Genomic DNA, 12321 nt, shown 5'->3' with positions numbered 1-12321 from the left:
TAAGACACACCGTCTGTGTCCATCTGCTTGCATTGTAGGGAACCCTGCAGGAGGTCATAGCCTGGGGTCTACTGGGTTGGAAGCTCTATGCCAACGTCAACGGTCCTATCCAGTGCAAGGGCCTGTCCAGCCTGGGAGTCAATCAGATCGTCTGCTCAGAGAAGGGCTTTCTGATCTTGTCCAGCAGCGGTGCCGTTTACACGCAGAACTACAAGAGCACCACACTGGTACGAATTCATAAGAAGTTTATTTATCATGCCTGCTCGTGCCACAAGCAAAGCTTACAAGCACCTATGAAAGGAAATCCGTTCTGTTTCCATTTTGGTTGGCTCTATATTAGCCCGACCGGGCTCTAGCAAAACAAATGTAAAATAGCTTATCTACAAGCTTCTAGATCTGCTATTTCTTTTTAACATTTTTAGCAAGTTTCAGGCTGCATAATTGCCGATAACATTGTCATTAGAAAAAAAAAGTCACATAATGGCCGGTATATCAGCCAAACCTACTGTATATATCAGTCTACTGTATGTGATGTGTTGCTGATCGCGGCACTGTGTTGTTGCAGTCTCCCATGCTAGTCCACGCTCTAAGCTCCAGAAAGATCATGAAGCTGGCAGCTCACCCAGACGGCCAGCACTACCTGGCCCTGTCAGCCAATGGGGAGGTGTTTTCCTGGGGTTGTGGAGACGGTGGCCGCCTTGGACATGGGGACACCACGTAAGAAACTAGTCAATAGAAAGAGAAACACCTGATGATACTGATGCTGATTCTCAACATATGCATATTCTTCAATAAAAGACAAGATACTTGAAATGTGTATAGCCTTACAGGTGCCATTTAAAGGGGGTGAAACCCTATGCTGATTTTGTGTTTCAAAAACTACAGCACAGTGAAAATATGTCAGTCTGCATAAGACTGACCTTATAGTACACTGTTATGTCTGCCATGTTTTAAATCTGCTGTAGCTTTAATCCTGAACCGGAAATCAAATTTCAGAATCAGCCAAGGGTTTTGTGCCCCTTTAATTGCCCAACTGTTCATTCCCGTTTTGGATTTTCACCCAACCCTTTTAAAATTCTATACCTGCCAGGGATGTGAAGAATAAACAATACGAAAATCATCAGCGAGTATTTCGCAAACAAAACAATTAATTTCATTTACTGTAGTTAGTTGATGCCTCTTTCATACAGGTTGATGCCTTTATTCTACTAATAAAGTTTGCGTTGCTTTATCGCTGTGTAATTTCCACGTTCTGTGTGGATGTATGACAACAGTTTGAAGAAAAATACTTTCGGGCAAATTCATCACATGAAAAAAATCTCCTTCAAACCAGTAAAAGTTGATAAAAACACAACAAAGAACTTTGCAAATGGAAGTCCATGACCATTGATTTCCAATCCCAGGTATCTGGAGGAGCCTGCCATGATCACGGCCTTCAACGGGAAGCAGGCGGGGAAGCAGGTAGTGCACATCGCCTGCGGCAGCACCTACAGCGCTGCCATCACGGCCGATGGAGAGCTCTACACCTGGGGCAGAGGGAACTACGGCCGCCTGGGCCACGGTGAGCTCTGCCGGGCATAAACCTCTTATCAACTTATTTCAACTTTGTATGTTTTTTCGAAAGCTTGGAGTGCCATTGACGTCTTACACGTCCAAACAGTGTTTGCAGTGTTTACACTAAATGGCGTTGTTCCCCAACCTATGAGCCACCATTTCAGTCGCGTCAAACATAGAGCTAAGAGATCACGTGATCGCAAGATCTCCACCACCATTCACTTTCTGGTTAACGTATTTGAGAAAACTACTGTATCTCGCCTCTTATGTTTTTCTCTGCATTTTTGGCGAGACATGCTATGTTCACTGGCCATTAACTAAAGAACAGGTGGTCGAAATTAAAAACTTTAAGCAACGATCGGGGGATCGATCGGACTGGAGATAAATATTCTGTGAATACTTGAAAAGGTAAGAAAAAAGAAATCGCTGGCACTATTGGCATTTTTTTAAAATGTATTTATACTTGCCACTGAATGAGTTAATGCCCTACTTCATCATACAAGAATGTCACACAAAAGTAGTGAAAGTAGCCTATCTACAAGTTCACAAGGCATCGCATCACAAACTTATAGATCTGCTATTTTCTTCTACATTTTCAAAAACCCTTGAAATATTTCGCCTGTGCCAAAATAGGCACACCAGGTCGAAAGTTATACATTTTCTGGTTCCTGGGGGAGGCGAAATTGCTTTTACAACTTCACCCTGCTGATGGCTGCTCACATGGCTTTGATGAGCACCCGGGGGGAGTTGTTAGGGGTTAAGTATCTTGCTCAGGGACAATTCAACATGTAGACTGGGCGAGCCGGGGGTCGAACCTGGGACCTTCCGATTCCCAGACTGCCTCTCCACCCACCCCAGCTACAGCAGCCCAAATATAACCAGTGTATCCTGAATGAGTCCACAACCGGGATGCTGACACGGAATTTGTCCTTGATTGTCTTCACAGGCTCCAGTGAGGACCAGACCACGCCCATGCTGGTGACAGCACTGAAGGGACTGAAGGTGCTGGATGTGGCGTGTGGCAGCGGCGATGCACAAACTCTCGCTGTGACGGAAAACGGTAAGTAGGAGAAAACGGATGTACCGACTGGAGTCCGTCCAGGACAGAGGTTTTCAAACTGGGGCTAACTATGGCTCAGATTGCAAAGGTAATAATAAGGTTTTTGTTGTCTTTCAAACATTGTCCTCTCTCTGTGGGACTGCAGGTCAGGTCTGGTCGTGGGGTGACGGCGACTACGGCAAGCTGGGCCGCGGGGGCAGCGATGGCTGCAAGACGCCCAAGCTGGTGGAGAAGCTGCAGGACCTGGACATCGTGAAGGTGTGCTGCGGCAGTCAGTTCTCGGTGGCGCTCGCCAAGGACGGCCAGGTGTACACCTGGGGCAAAGGGGACAACCAGCGACTGGGTCACGGCACCGACGAGCACGTCCGCTATCCCAAGTTGCTCGACAGCTTGCAGGGTGAGTCGTTTACAACGGAGAAACCTCTCTAGTCTGTGTGTGTGCGTGCTTATGCTGTGCAGAGCCATGCTCTTTGCAAATAAACCATGTCTCTCTCCTCTATTTACTGTAAAGGCAGCAACAGAAATCACTGGCACAGAACTACCACAATTTCATAACATTTACATCACTCGCTGCGAAAGGAAAGCTCAAACTATCATTAAAGACACTAGCTTATGTTTTGTTCTGTTCAATAAAAAAAAAAACACTGCCGAAGCATCAACTCACACACCACCCGTCTCAGTAACAGTTTCTTTCAACAAGCTGTCAGGTTGCTGAACAGCTGACACGCCCATATGCACCACACATTGTTGGTGTATAATATGTAATGTTATCCTGTATGTACAATGTATACATAAGAGAAGAGAGCATTGGGTACACATTCTGTGTACACAGTAGCTTGCATCTGCCAAATGTTTGACTGATAATAGGGTTGCTAGGATTCATGTGGTTAAGGCAGAGAAGAGCCAGAGCACAATAGTCATTCATTGTGTTATAATGACATGACAGCAAAGTTGAGCTTGAAATGTAACTTTTTCTCTCCCACGGCAGGGAAGAAGGTGGTAGACATCGCTGTGGGTTCCACGCACTGCCTGGCTCTCACTGACGACGGGGAGGTGCACAGCTGGGGCAGCAACGACAAACTACAGCACTTTGATACGCTGTTCTCCAACAAGAAGCAGCCCAAAGCACTGCCGGGCCTCAACTCCAAACACATTGTGGGCATCTCCTGTGGCCCGGGACAGGTAAACACACGTGGCTACAGTTGCCAATCCTCCAGCACGCCATCCATGATGCACAAAAAATAATATATATAATAATATAATATACATAATAGAAAAATACTTTTAACAACCCCTCACACACAACACACACTTTAACTAGACCAAAATAAAATCAATTTAAAAAACGTAGATAATATTAGAAAATGCTATTGACCAGATCTGTAGGTGGTGCACTTCAGTGAATCAAAGTTTCTCTGTCTGGTGGACATATTTTATTTTCTGGCCAAAAAAATAATTTTACACAAAAGGTGGTATTCTGAAAGGCTTCCCATGGTAGATAGGCTTTCAACAGCCTTTATTTCGGTGAGTAGCAAGATCGTTTTCTTTATTTTTACTCAAGTGTAGGGATCGGACACCTGGTCATTTGAGAATAACACCGTTCCTAGCAGAACTCGCTAACGCTCTAGACCAGAGCTAGTCAGGGGCCACATGGACCACCAGTGGTCCATGGACCTCCAGTTGAAAACCCCTGCTCCAGCAGGCCATCCGTGGTACACAGAAATGCTTTTAACACAACCCCCACTCCCCCATGTTGTTTTTTGCAGAGCTTCGCCTGGTCCTCCTGCTCTGAGTGGTCCGTCGGGCAGAGGGTGCCCTTCGTGGTGGATGTGTGCCCTATGACCTTTGAGCAGCTGGATCTGCTCCTACGACAGGTCAGCGAGGGCATGGACGGCAGCTCTGACTGGCCCCCTCCACAGGAGAAGGAGTGCATGGTCGTGGCCACGCTCAACCTGCTCCGACTACAGGTAGACAAAGCTATGGTTCTACCGCCCCCTTCCTGCGTTTTTTTCAGATGCATTAAAAACTGATCAATACAATAAAAATTGCATCAGACTGTGTAAAAGTGCCTTAAGTTCAAATAGTTCCCTCATGAGAACATTGTGAGATATGGTTTGTCTGGTCTTTCAGCTCCACGCGGCCATCAGTAACCAGGTGGACCCAGAGGAGCTGGGCTTGGGCCTGGGTAGCGGGCTACTCAACAACGTGAAGCAGACTGTGGTGATGCTCGCCAGCAATGCTGGGGTTCTCAACTCGGTGCAAACGGCCGCCCAGGCCGTCCTCCAGAGCGGCTGGTCTGTGCTGCTGCCCACCGCTGAGGAGAGAGCCAGAGCTCTATCCTCACTCCTACCTAATGCAGGTGAACACTTAACCACATAAAACCTATATACTGTACTTCATTGACTGGGTTCTGCGTGGCCCCCTCTTTTTGTTCCATCTACACCAAATGTCTTAGCTGAAAGTAGGCGATCTCTTGTTGTTCAAAATGTACTGGGGACAAAAGTGCTGTGAATTATATTCTGCAGAAATAATTAGACTGCTAGTTCATATTCTTCGAAGGAAAACTCTGTATTTAATGAAAAAACTAAGAAACAAATGTAATTATTCAAACATTAACAACTTGGCGACGAAGCAGCCACTAAATATTGATCTTCCTCAGCATCTGGAAACGAGATGAGCGTAAGCCCTGGGCGCCGCTTCATGATTGACCTGTTAGTCAGCAGCCTGATGGCAGATGGAGGGCTGGAGTCTGCACTGAACGCAGCCATCACCGCTGAGATCCAGGTTAGTGCATTGATGCATGAGTCACAGCCCTGCACCCCTCTTCTACACATGATTTATTCATATACACTGACTCTTATATTTCATCATGTTAATAAACCACAGCCCTGTGGCACAGCATGACACCAGCATGACCCTCACTGAAATCATGTCACCCCTAAGTGATTCTGTGTATTCTGACGATATAAAGAAACTAGGTATAACTGTAACTGCACTGTGAACTTGTAGATCTGCTATTTTGGCCAAATATTTTGCCTATTATGTCCAGAATAGGGACCCTAGGGTTCATGTGATTAAATCACCTTCTTCACACCAGGACATTGAGGCCAAAAAGGAGGCACAGAAGGAGAAGGAGATAGATGAGCAGGAGGCCAATGCATCCACCATGCACCGCTGCCGCGCCATGCTGGACAAAGACCTCATCAACACGGGGATCTATGAGTCGGCCGGCAAGCAGAGCCTGCCGCTGGTGCAGCTGGTGCAGCAACTACTGAGGTACACCCAAATCTTTGACTGGGACGATATGATTATGTTCATCACCCATCTTGTAGGACATTCTGAGCCACGATGCACAGCCTGTGCTGTGATTAGCTTCTAGTGATTTTAACAAGAGTTCACGTCATCCGCAGGAACATCGCCTCCCAGACAATCGCAAGGCTGAAAGATGTCGCTCGCCGCATCTCCAGCTGTTTAGACGCAGAGCAGGTCAGCAAGGAGCGCTCTGCATCTCTGGACCTGCTGCTACGATTCCAGAGGCTACTAGTCAGCAAGCTGTACCTGGGTGTCAACGGCACAGAGAACACCAACGGATACAGTAAGTGTCACACTGGTGTCAATCCAATTTACTCCTCTGGACGTCGACTCAGCATTAGCTAGTTATCACAGAATTGGGTTCCACCTGCAGGAATGTCTATGCCTCCATGTGTTGTTTATCCTTCCATCCTTCTTGGTACAGACCCAGAGCTCCTGGGCGTGGGCTCCCTGTTGAAGAAGTACATCGCCCTGCTGTGTACTCACATTGGAGACATCCTCCCTGTAGCTACGAGTATCGCCTTCACCGGCCATCGCCACTTTGCCGAAGTGTCTCGCGTTATTGAGGGAGATCTGACTGGTAATTCCCTACAATATTTCTTTACAATATGGACCCAAATGGATTTGGTTCCATTTGCACACTCTCAGAGTTGTGGGGGTCCCTGGCCTAATCATGCACACCAAACTGTGGATCGTTTAAATTTAAATTAAAACGTTTGAGAACCACTGCTCTACAAACCATTACTGGTTCTTGTCATCTAGGTGTCCTCTTGCCTGAGCTGGTGGTGTCCATCGTCCTGCTCCTCACTATCGATGCAGGCCTCATGCAGGAGACGGGCTCCATCCCTCTCCTGGCTGGTCTCCTTGAACACCTGGACCGCTACAATCACCTGTCCCCAGGACACGAGAGGGACGACAACGAGGACTTGGCTTGGCCGGGCATTATGGGTAAAACTCCTAACTCTGGCCTAGAGCTGAGCGATACGACTTGAAAGTGTTGTCACACTATTTCATTTTCAATATGTCTACACGTTGTCAGGTTTTCTTGAAACTACATTAAAGGACCATACCAACAGTATGCTTACTGCTGACCATTTTTCAAAGTATACTGGTGTATACTGAAACTAATGTACCGTTTACCAAGTATACTGAAATGCCCATTATTTATTAACCACACAATGACACTTAGCCAACATTGACAGGCAAGTTCAGTAACATTTTAATGACTTTGGAGAAAATGTAAACAAATGCAAAATCTGAAAATAAAGCCATTGGAGTCCACTGCTCCTAATAATTAGGATGGGTAAAGGACAAATTTCACATACGAGCAAATGTACAGTGACAGAAATACCCCAAAGGAGTGGGGACTAAATTATTAATAGGAAGAAATGTCTGTTTATGGATTACATATACCTGAAGCTGTGAATATACATGGTATGGTCCCTTTAATGACACAATTCAATAATGTTTTTATTTCTTTATTTACTGAAATCAGACTTGATTAACACAGTTCAATGGTAAGAGCTATAGAAGTTAATTGTTTTCCATCACACTATTGAAAGATGGAACGAGAATAATATCAGATTTCTCAATGTTGATTTCTTTAATGTTGTTAAAATAGGTCTATAATTCTGGATAACTGGACTATATTGCTCATTCGTCTACAGAGGGGGAGTTATTATGATAGAACACAGTCGTGGTTCATGGAGTATAGACCAGTTGCAGTATGACTAGGATTCGAGTGTAACCTTCATCTGCCCTACCTGGTCCAGGCTCATTCTTCACGGGTCAGAGTTCCAAGAACAACGAGGAGGTGTCCCTCATTCGCAAGGCCGACCTGGAGAACCACAACAAGGATGGCGGCTTCTGGACTGTCATCGATGGCAAGGTCTACGACATCAAAGACTTCCAGGCCCAGTCCCAGTCCCTCGCTGGGAACAGCATCTTGGGTAGGATGATATTACGATACAAATATTTTTGGGATTAAAGGGCCTACAGTAACACACTGGGGCCGTTGTTTTCGTAATTTGTCCCAAAATATATATTTTTGAACTGTTGTTTGTGTCACACGTATAACCGCACAGAACGGTAATGTTACGCAGCAATACAGCGACACAATTTTTATTCAGAGCAAGGTTGATTTTTACCACGAATAAAAGCATCAAACTGTGCGAATATTTAGCATCAAGCTATTCATATAGTTGATGCCTCATTCATAGATGCATTTTCGTTGATTGATTTGTCGTGGTCCCGGGTGTGTAAAGACTTTAAAGTCCTAGGATAAGTTGCTTTTGACTTCTGCGTTTAAGTAGTCGTCACCTGCGACAAAAAGGAAACCTAGATGTGTGCATAGTTGAGTTGTGAGGCTCATCACCTTGTCGGGTACTGTGATTCAGCCCAGGTTTGCAGACAGAGTGATATGCATACTTGCATACATACCGTGCATACATACATGTGCACAGATGAAGAGACTCAATTAATACATTGATGATAAAAGTTTAAAAACCATTATTCATGAACGGAGTGTTGATTTCGTCGACTAAAACTATGACGAAAAATGTTTGTTGACTACCTTTTTTCTCTGACGAAAACTAAATAAAAACTAAGCTATGATGACTAAAACTAAGACTAAATATATTGACAATTTCGTCAACAAATAAAAACTAGACTAAAATGTTAAGGAGCGACTAGTGGAGAAGAGATCCAGTAGAACTAAAAGAAGACAAGTCATTTTATGTTTGGTTGCGCTCGGGTGATGCGCTCTGAAAATAGCAGATCTAGATCGGCTATTTTCAGCATGCAACCAAGTGTAAAATCAGCCATTACGACGGCATTAAGGCACCGCCAAAATACATTTTAGCCGACTATAATCTTATGATATTTAGTCGACTAAAACTAGACTAACAGTAAAACATTTCAGATGACTAAAATATGACTAAAACTGAATGAAATTGTATTCAAAAGACTATGACTAAAAACTAAATCAAAATGTGCTGTCTAAATCAACACTGGAACAGAGTATGTTTGCTTTACAGCCCAGTTTGCAACAGAGGACCCTGTGGTGGCACTGGAAGCTGCCTTGCAGTTCGAGGACACCAGGGAATCCATGCAGGCCTTCTGCGTTGGCCAATATATGGAGGTATGGGCTGCCTGCCTTGGATTTGTTCCAAATGTTTAACAAGTTTTCCCAAAGCTGTTTATCGTCTTTCTAACTGCCTTGTCATCTCTAGCCCAACCAGGAGACAGTGACAACCCCAGACCTCAGCAGTCTGTCCTCGCCGCTCATTGACACGGAGAGGAACCTGGGACTGCTGCTGGGCCTGCATGCCTCCTACCTGACCATGAGCACCCCCCTGTCCGCCATGGAGATAGAATGTGCCAGTGAGTTGTTTTACTATTGATTATTTGTGATTAATCGCCACATAAAAAATAAATACTTTTATTTATTTTTTTATAATCAATTAAATCAATTAGTCTGATTAACTGCTTAAGCCCCATTGTATACTTCATCGTGCAACAGTATTGCACAAAAAAACTGTAGGAAAAGAAAAACGAATTTGAAATCTTTCACCCCAAAGTCGATTATTTTATTAAAGAGAAAGATGTTGATACCTGTGGCAGTTATTCAGATTCTCCTCACCACAATCTCACTCACTCACTCACCCACTCACTCACTCACTCACTCACACTTCAAAACTTCAGACTGGTTTTGCCCTGATCTAACCTGTTTTGTGCTCCCCCTGCCTCCCCCAGAGTGGCTCCAGTCGTCCATATTCTCTGGGGGCCTTCAGACCAGTCAGATTCACTACAACTACAACGAGGAGAAGGATGAGGACCACTGCAGCTCCACCAACCCAGACAAGACCAAGCTGTACTTCCGCAGGATAACCCTCAGCGACCACGCACAGCCCTTCCTCCAGGCCATCGCAGACAACAACACTCAGGACCACACTGTGAAGGTACAGTATGTACTGTATATGGCAGTTAATGGAACTCATTGATTTAACCAATTATGAAAAGGTTATCTCTTCCATACATTTTACTGTGAGCAGAGGGCGGGACACCCCTTGCCTTCACTTTAGGGTTACAGTCGGGAAGACGAGCAAGCATTTTACACATTGCGTTTTTGTGTGTATTGTCTGTGACACCATTGTAGGACTTTCTATGCCAAATCGAGCGTTGTTGTAAGCAGTATCATCTCATCACCCCCATCACCTTCCCACTGGAGCATCCCGTAGAGGAGGTCGGGCGCCTGCTGCTCTGCTGCCTGCTAAAACACCAAGATCTGGGTAAACTAGCATCTACACACACACACACACACACACACACACACACACACACACACACACACACACACACACACACACACACACACATTTGTATTACTATATCTGTGAGGACATCAACGTTTCAATTTTATGAATGCCATTTATTTCAATTTGAGCTATGGTGGAATTCATGGGATGGCCCAAAATAAATAAATTACCCTGCATATAAAGACACAACTGCTTTGCTCTATCTTGTTGTCTATCAACCAAAATGTTCTCTTCTTGGAAAAAAACTTTAACAAACCTTTCCATGTACATATTTAACCACCACATGTGCAAATGTCCAATGCCTTGTTAAGCTATATAGCAGGCATCAAGTGCATGCTTTCTCGTTCACTGACAGAACTGTTACAATTTAGGCATTTAGCAGACGCTCTTATCCAGAGTGACTTACAATAAACTTAATAATGAATCGCATAAATATAATGCAAAGTGTAGTGCCTCAAGTAACTAGGATACCAGGTAAATAATGAACCTAGCATCTGTCTAAACAACATGCTATCTATCTGTTCCTGTCACAGGTCATGTTGCACTCTCACTTGTCAATCAGTGTGCCTTGGTTGTGGACCAGGGGAAGCAGAGGTCCCTCCCCAAATCTGTGATTGACGTGTGCCGCATGGTGTACCAGGCCAAGTGCTCTTTAATCAAGGTACGGCGTGTGTGAAACCTGATTTATACTAAGTGTGCCGTGTCCCGTGCCCAAAATAGCAGATCTACATGCTCACAACGTGTCCCATCATGACATGTTGTGAGCTTGTAGATTTTCGACACGGGACACCATAGTACGACTAAGTATAGATCAGGCTTGAGAGCTGTCCAACGTCTGAGGATGATAACGCTGTAATACGAGTGCTCCTCTGAATCTTTAATGACGTGTGGGAGCCAGGTTCTGTGTAACTGATTTGTTATACAAGGAGTAGCATGACTTGTTGCTTCGTAAGAAAACTCAATTTTGCACGACACAGTGTTTACTTAAGCAAAGCTACACCAATGTTCATACTTGGTGGGACAGGTCTTTCATTCATTTTCTGGGGCTAAAAAAGGCCTATGTTGCTACTAAATTAACTATCACTTGAACACAATGCGTAATTTTATGACCAAATCCTAGTTCGAGGTGCACTGAAATTCGTTATTCTCTTACAAAACGTATTTTGCACATTTTGGCGTTGTACTGTGACTGTAACTGAAAGTGATGTATGATGTGCTTGGATCCTCAGACCCACCAGGAGCAGGGTCGTTCCTATAAGGAGGTGTGTGCCCCGGTCATCGAGCGACTGCGCTTCCTGTTCAACGAGCTACGACCGGCCGTGAGCAACGACCTGTCCATCGTGTCAAAGTTGAAGCTGCTGAGTTCTCAGCCCCGCTGGAAGAGAATCACGCGGAAACTCATCAGGGACCGCAGGAAAAAAAGAGGTACCCATACCCAATGACCCCCCCCCATCCCCCCCAGAGGTCAAGTTGTATCTTGTCTTATATTATTAACCACTTGAAACCTACAGTAGCACCCCTATTCTGATGCGCACATGTGGGAAAAATAGCCGTTCTACAATGTGAGCTTGTAGATTGACTATTTTCGGCAAAGATATTTAGAGCGTAAACAGGAGGGCACCTAGTGTCATGGGGGACTCTGGTCAACTAAGTGTATAGGGTTTGAGTGGTAACTATAGGGATATTGCCAGTAGAGATGGACCACATTGTTACATTATCATGGGCCAAATCTCAATATCCAATACAATTAAGTTGTTGTGTGTTGACATTATGTGTTGGATTTCCTTTAACTTCAGTGCCTAAAAAGTCAGAGTCTGCTGACTTAGAGGAGCCAAAGCTGGAGAATGAAGGGACCAACGAAGAGGAGCTGATTGTCCCCATTAACCCCACGTCTGGTGACAGGAAATCACCCACTAACAAAACACCCAAGGTGCTCATTCCCTTTCTCTCTCCTGGGTCTTTTTATGTGCTGGCATTATCTGTCGAACTCATTTCTCGTGTGTCTTATTATTTTTAATGGCATGCAAATGGCACACACAGAAAGTATGAATGACTGGTCTTCAGGCATTGCTGAAGGTG

At 44.8% G+C, this 12321-nt stretch overlaps 1 protein-coding gene across 16 annotated transcripts in view; it reads left to right on the top strand.

Annotated features, from left to right (window-relative positions):
• herc2 (HECT and RLD domain containing E3 ubiquitin protein ligase 2) overlaps window positions 1-12321 on the top strand; it is an 86052-nt gene that overhangs the window by 15570 nt on the left and 58161 nt on the right. For all 16 annotated transcript variants that reach the window (XM_080430751.1, XM_080430750.1, XM_080430749.1 and 13 more), the window contains 21 exons: window positions 39-227; window positions 566-717; window positions 1404-1561; window positions 2501-2614; window positions 2760-3011; window positions 3603-3796; window positions 4381-4581; window positions 4745-4973; window positions 5274-5398; window positions 5712-5890; window positions 6025-6209; window positions 6351-6506; window positions 6689-6874; window positions 7699-7875; window positions 8962-9065; window positions 9157-9307; window positions 9680-9885; window positions 10083-10215; window positions 10776-10903; window positions 11472-11667; window positions 12039-12172. In XM_080430751.1, coding sequence (XP_080286877.1) covers window positions 39-227; window positions 566-717; window positions 1404-1561; window positions 2501-2614; window positions 2760-3011; window positions 3603-3796; window positions 4381-4581; window positions 4745-4973; window positions 5274-5398; window positions 5712-5890; window positions 6025-6209; window positions 6351-6506; window positions 6689-6874; window positions 7699-7875; window positions 8962-9065; window positions 9157-9307; window positions 9680-9885; window positions 10083-10215; window positions 10776-10903; window positions 11472-11667; window positions 12039-12172 — 3549 coding nt within the window. The remainder of the gene's footprint in view (window positions 1-38; window positions 228-565; window positions 718-1403; window positions 1562-2500; window positions 2615-2759; window positions 3012-3602; window positions 3797-4380; window positions 4582-4744; window positions 4974-5273; window positions 5399-5711; window positions 5891-6024; window positions 6210-6350; window positions 6507-6688; window positions 6875-7698; window positions 7876-8961; window positions 9066-9156; window positions 9308-9679; window positions 9886-10082; window positions 10216-10775; window positions 10904-11471; window positions 11668-12038; window positions 12173-12321) is intronic.

This window comes from Gymnoscopelus braueri (assembly GCF_963280865.1).
Source record: "Gymnoscopelus braueri genome assembly, chromosome: 6".
Lineage (NCBI taxonomy): Eukaryota > Metazoa > Chordata > Actinopteri > Myctophiformes > Myctophidae > Gymnoscopelus > Gymnoscopelus braueri.
Note: the sequence above shows the minus strand (reverse complement) of the source record. Positions and strands in the feature narration are given on the sequence as shown.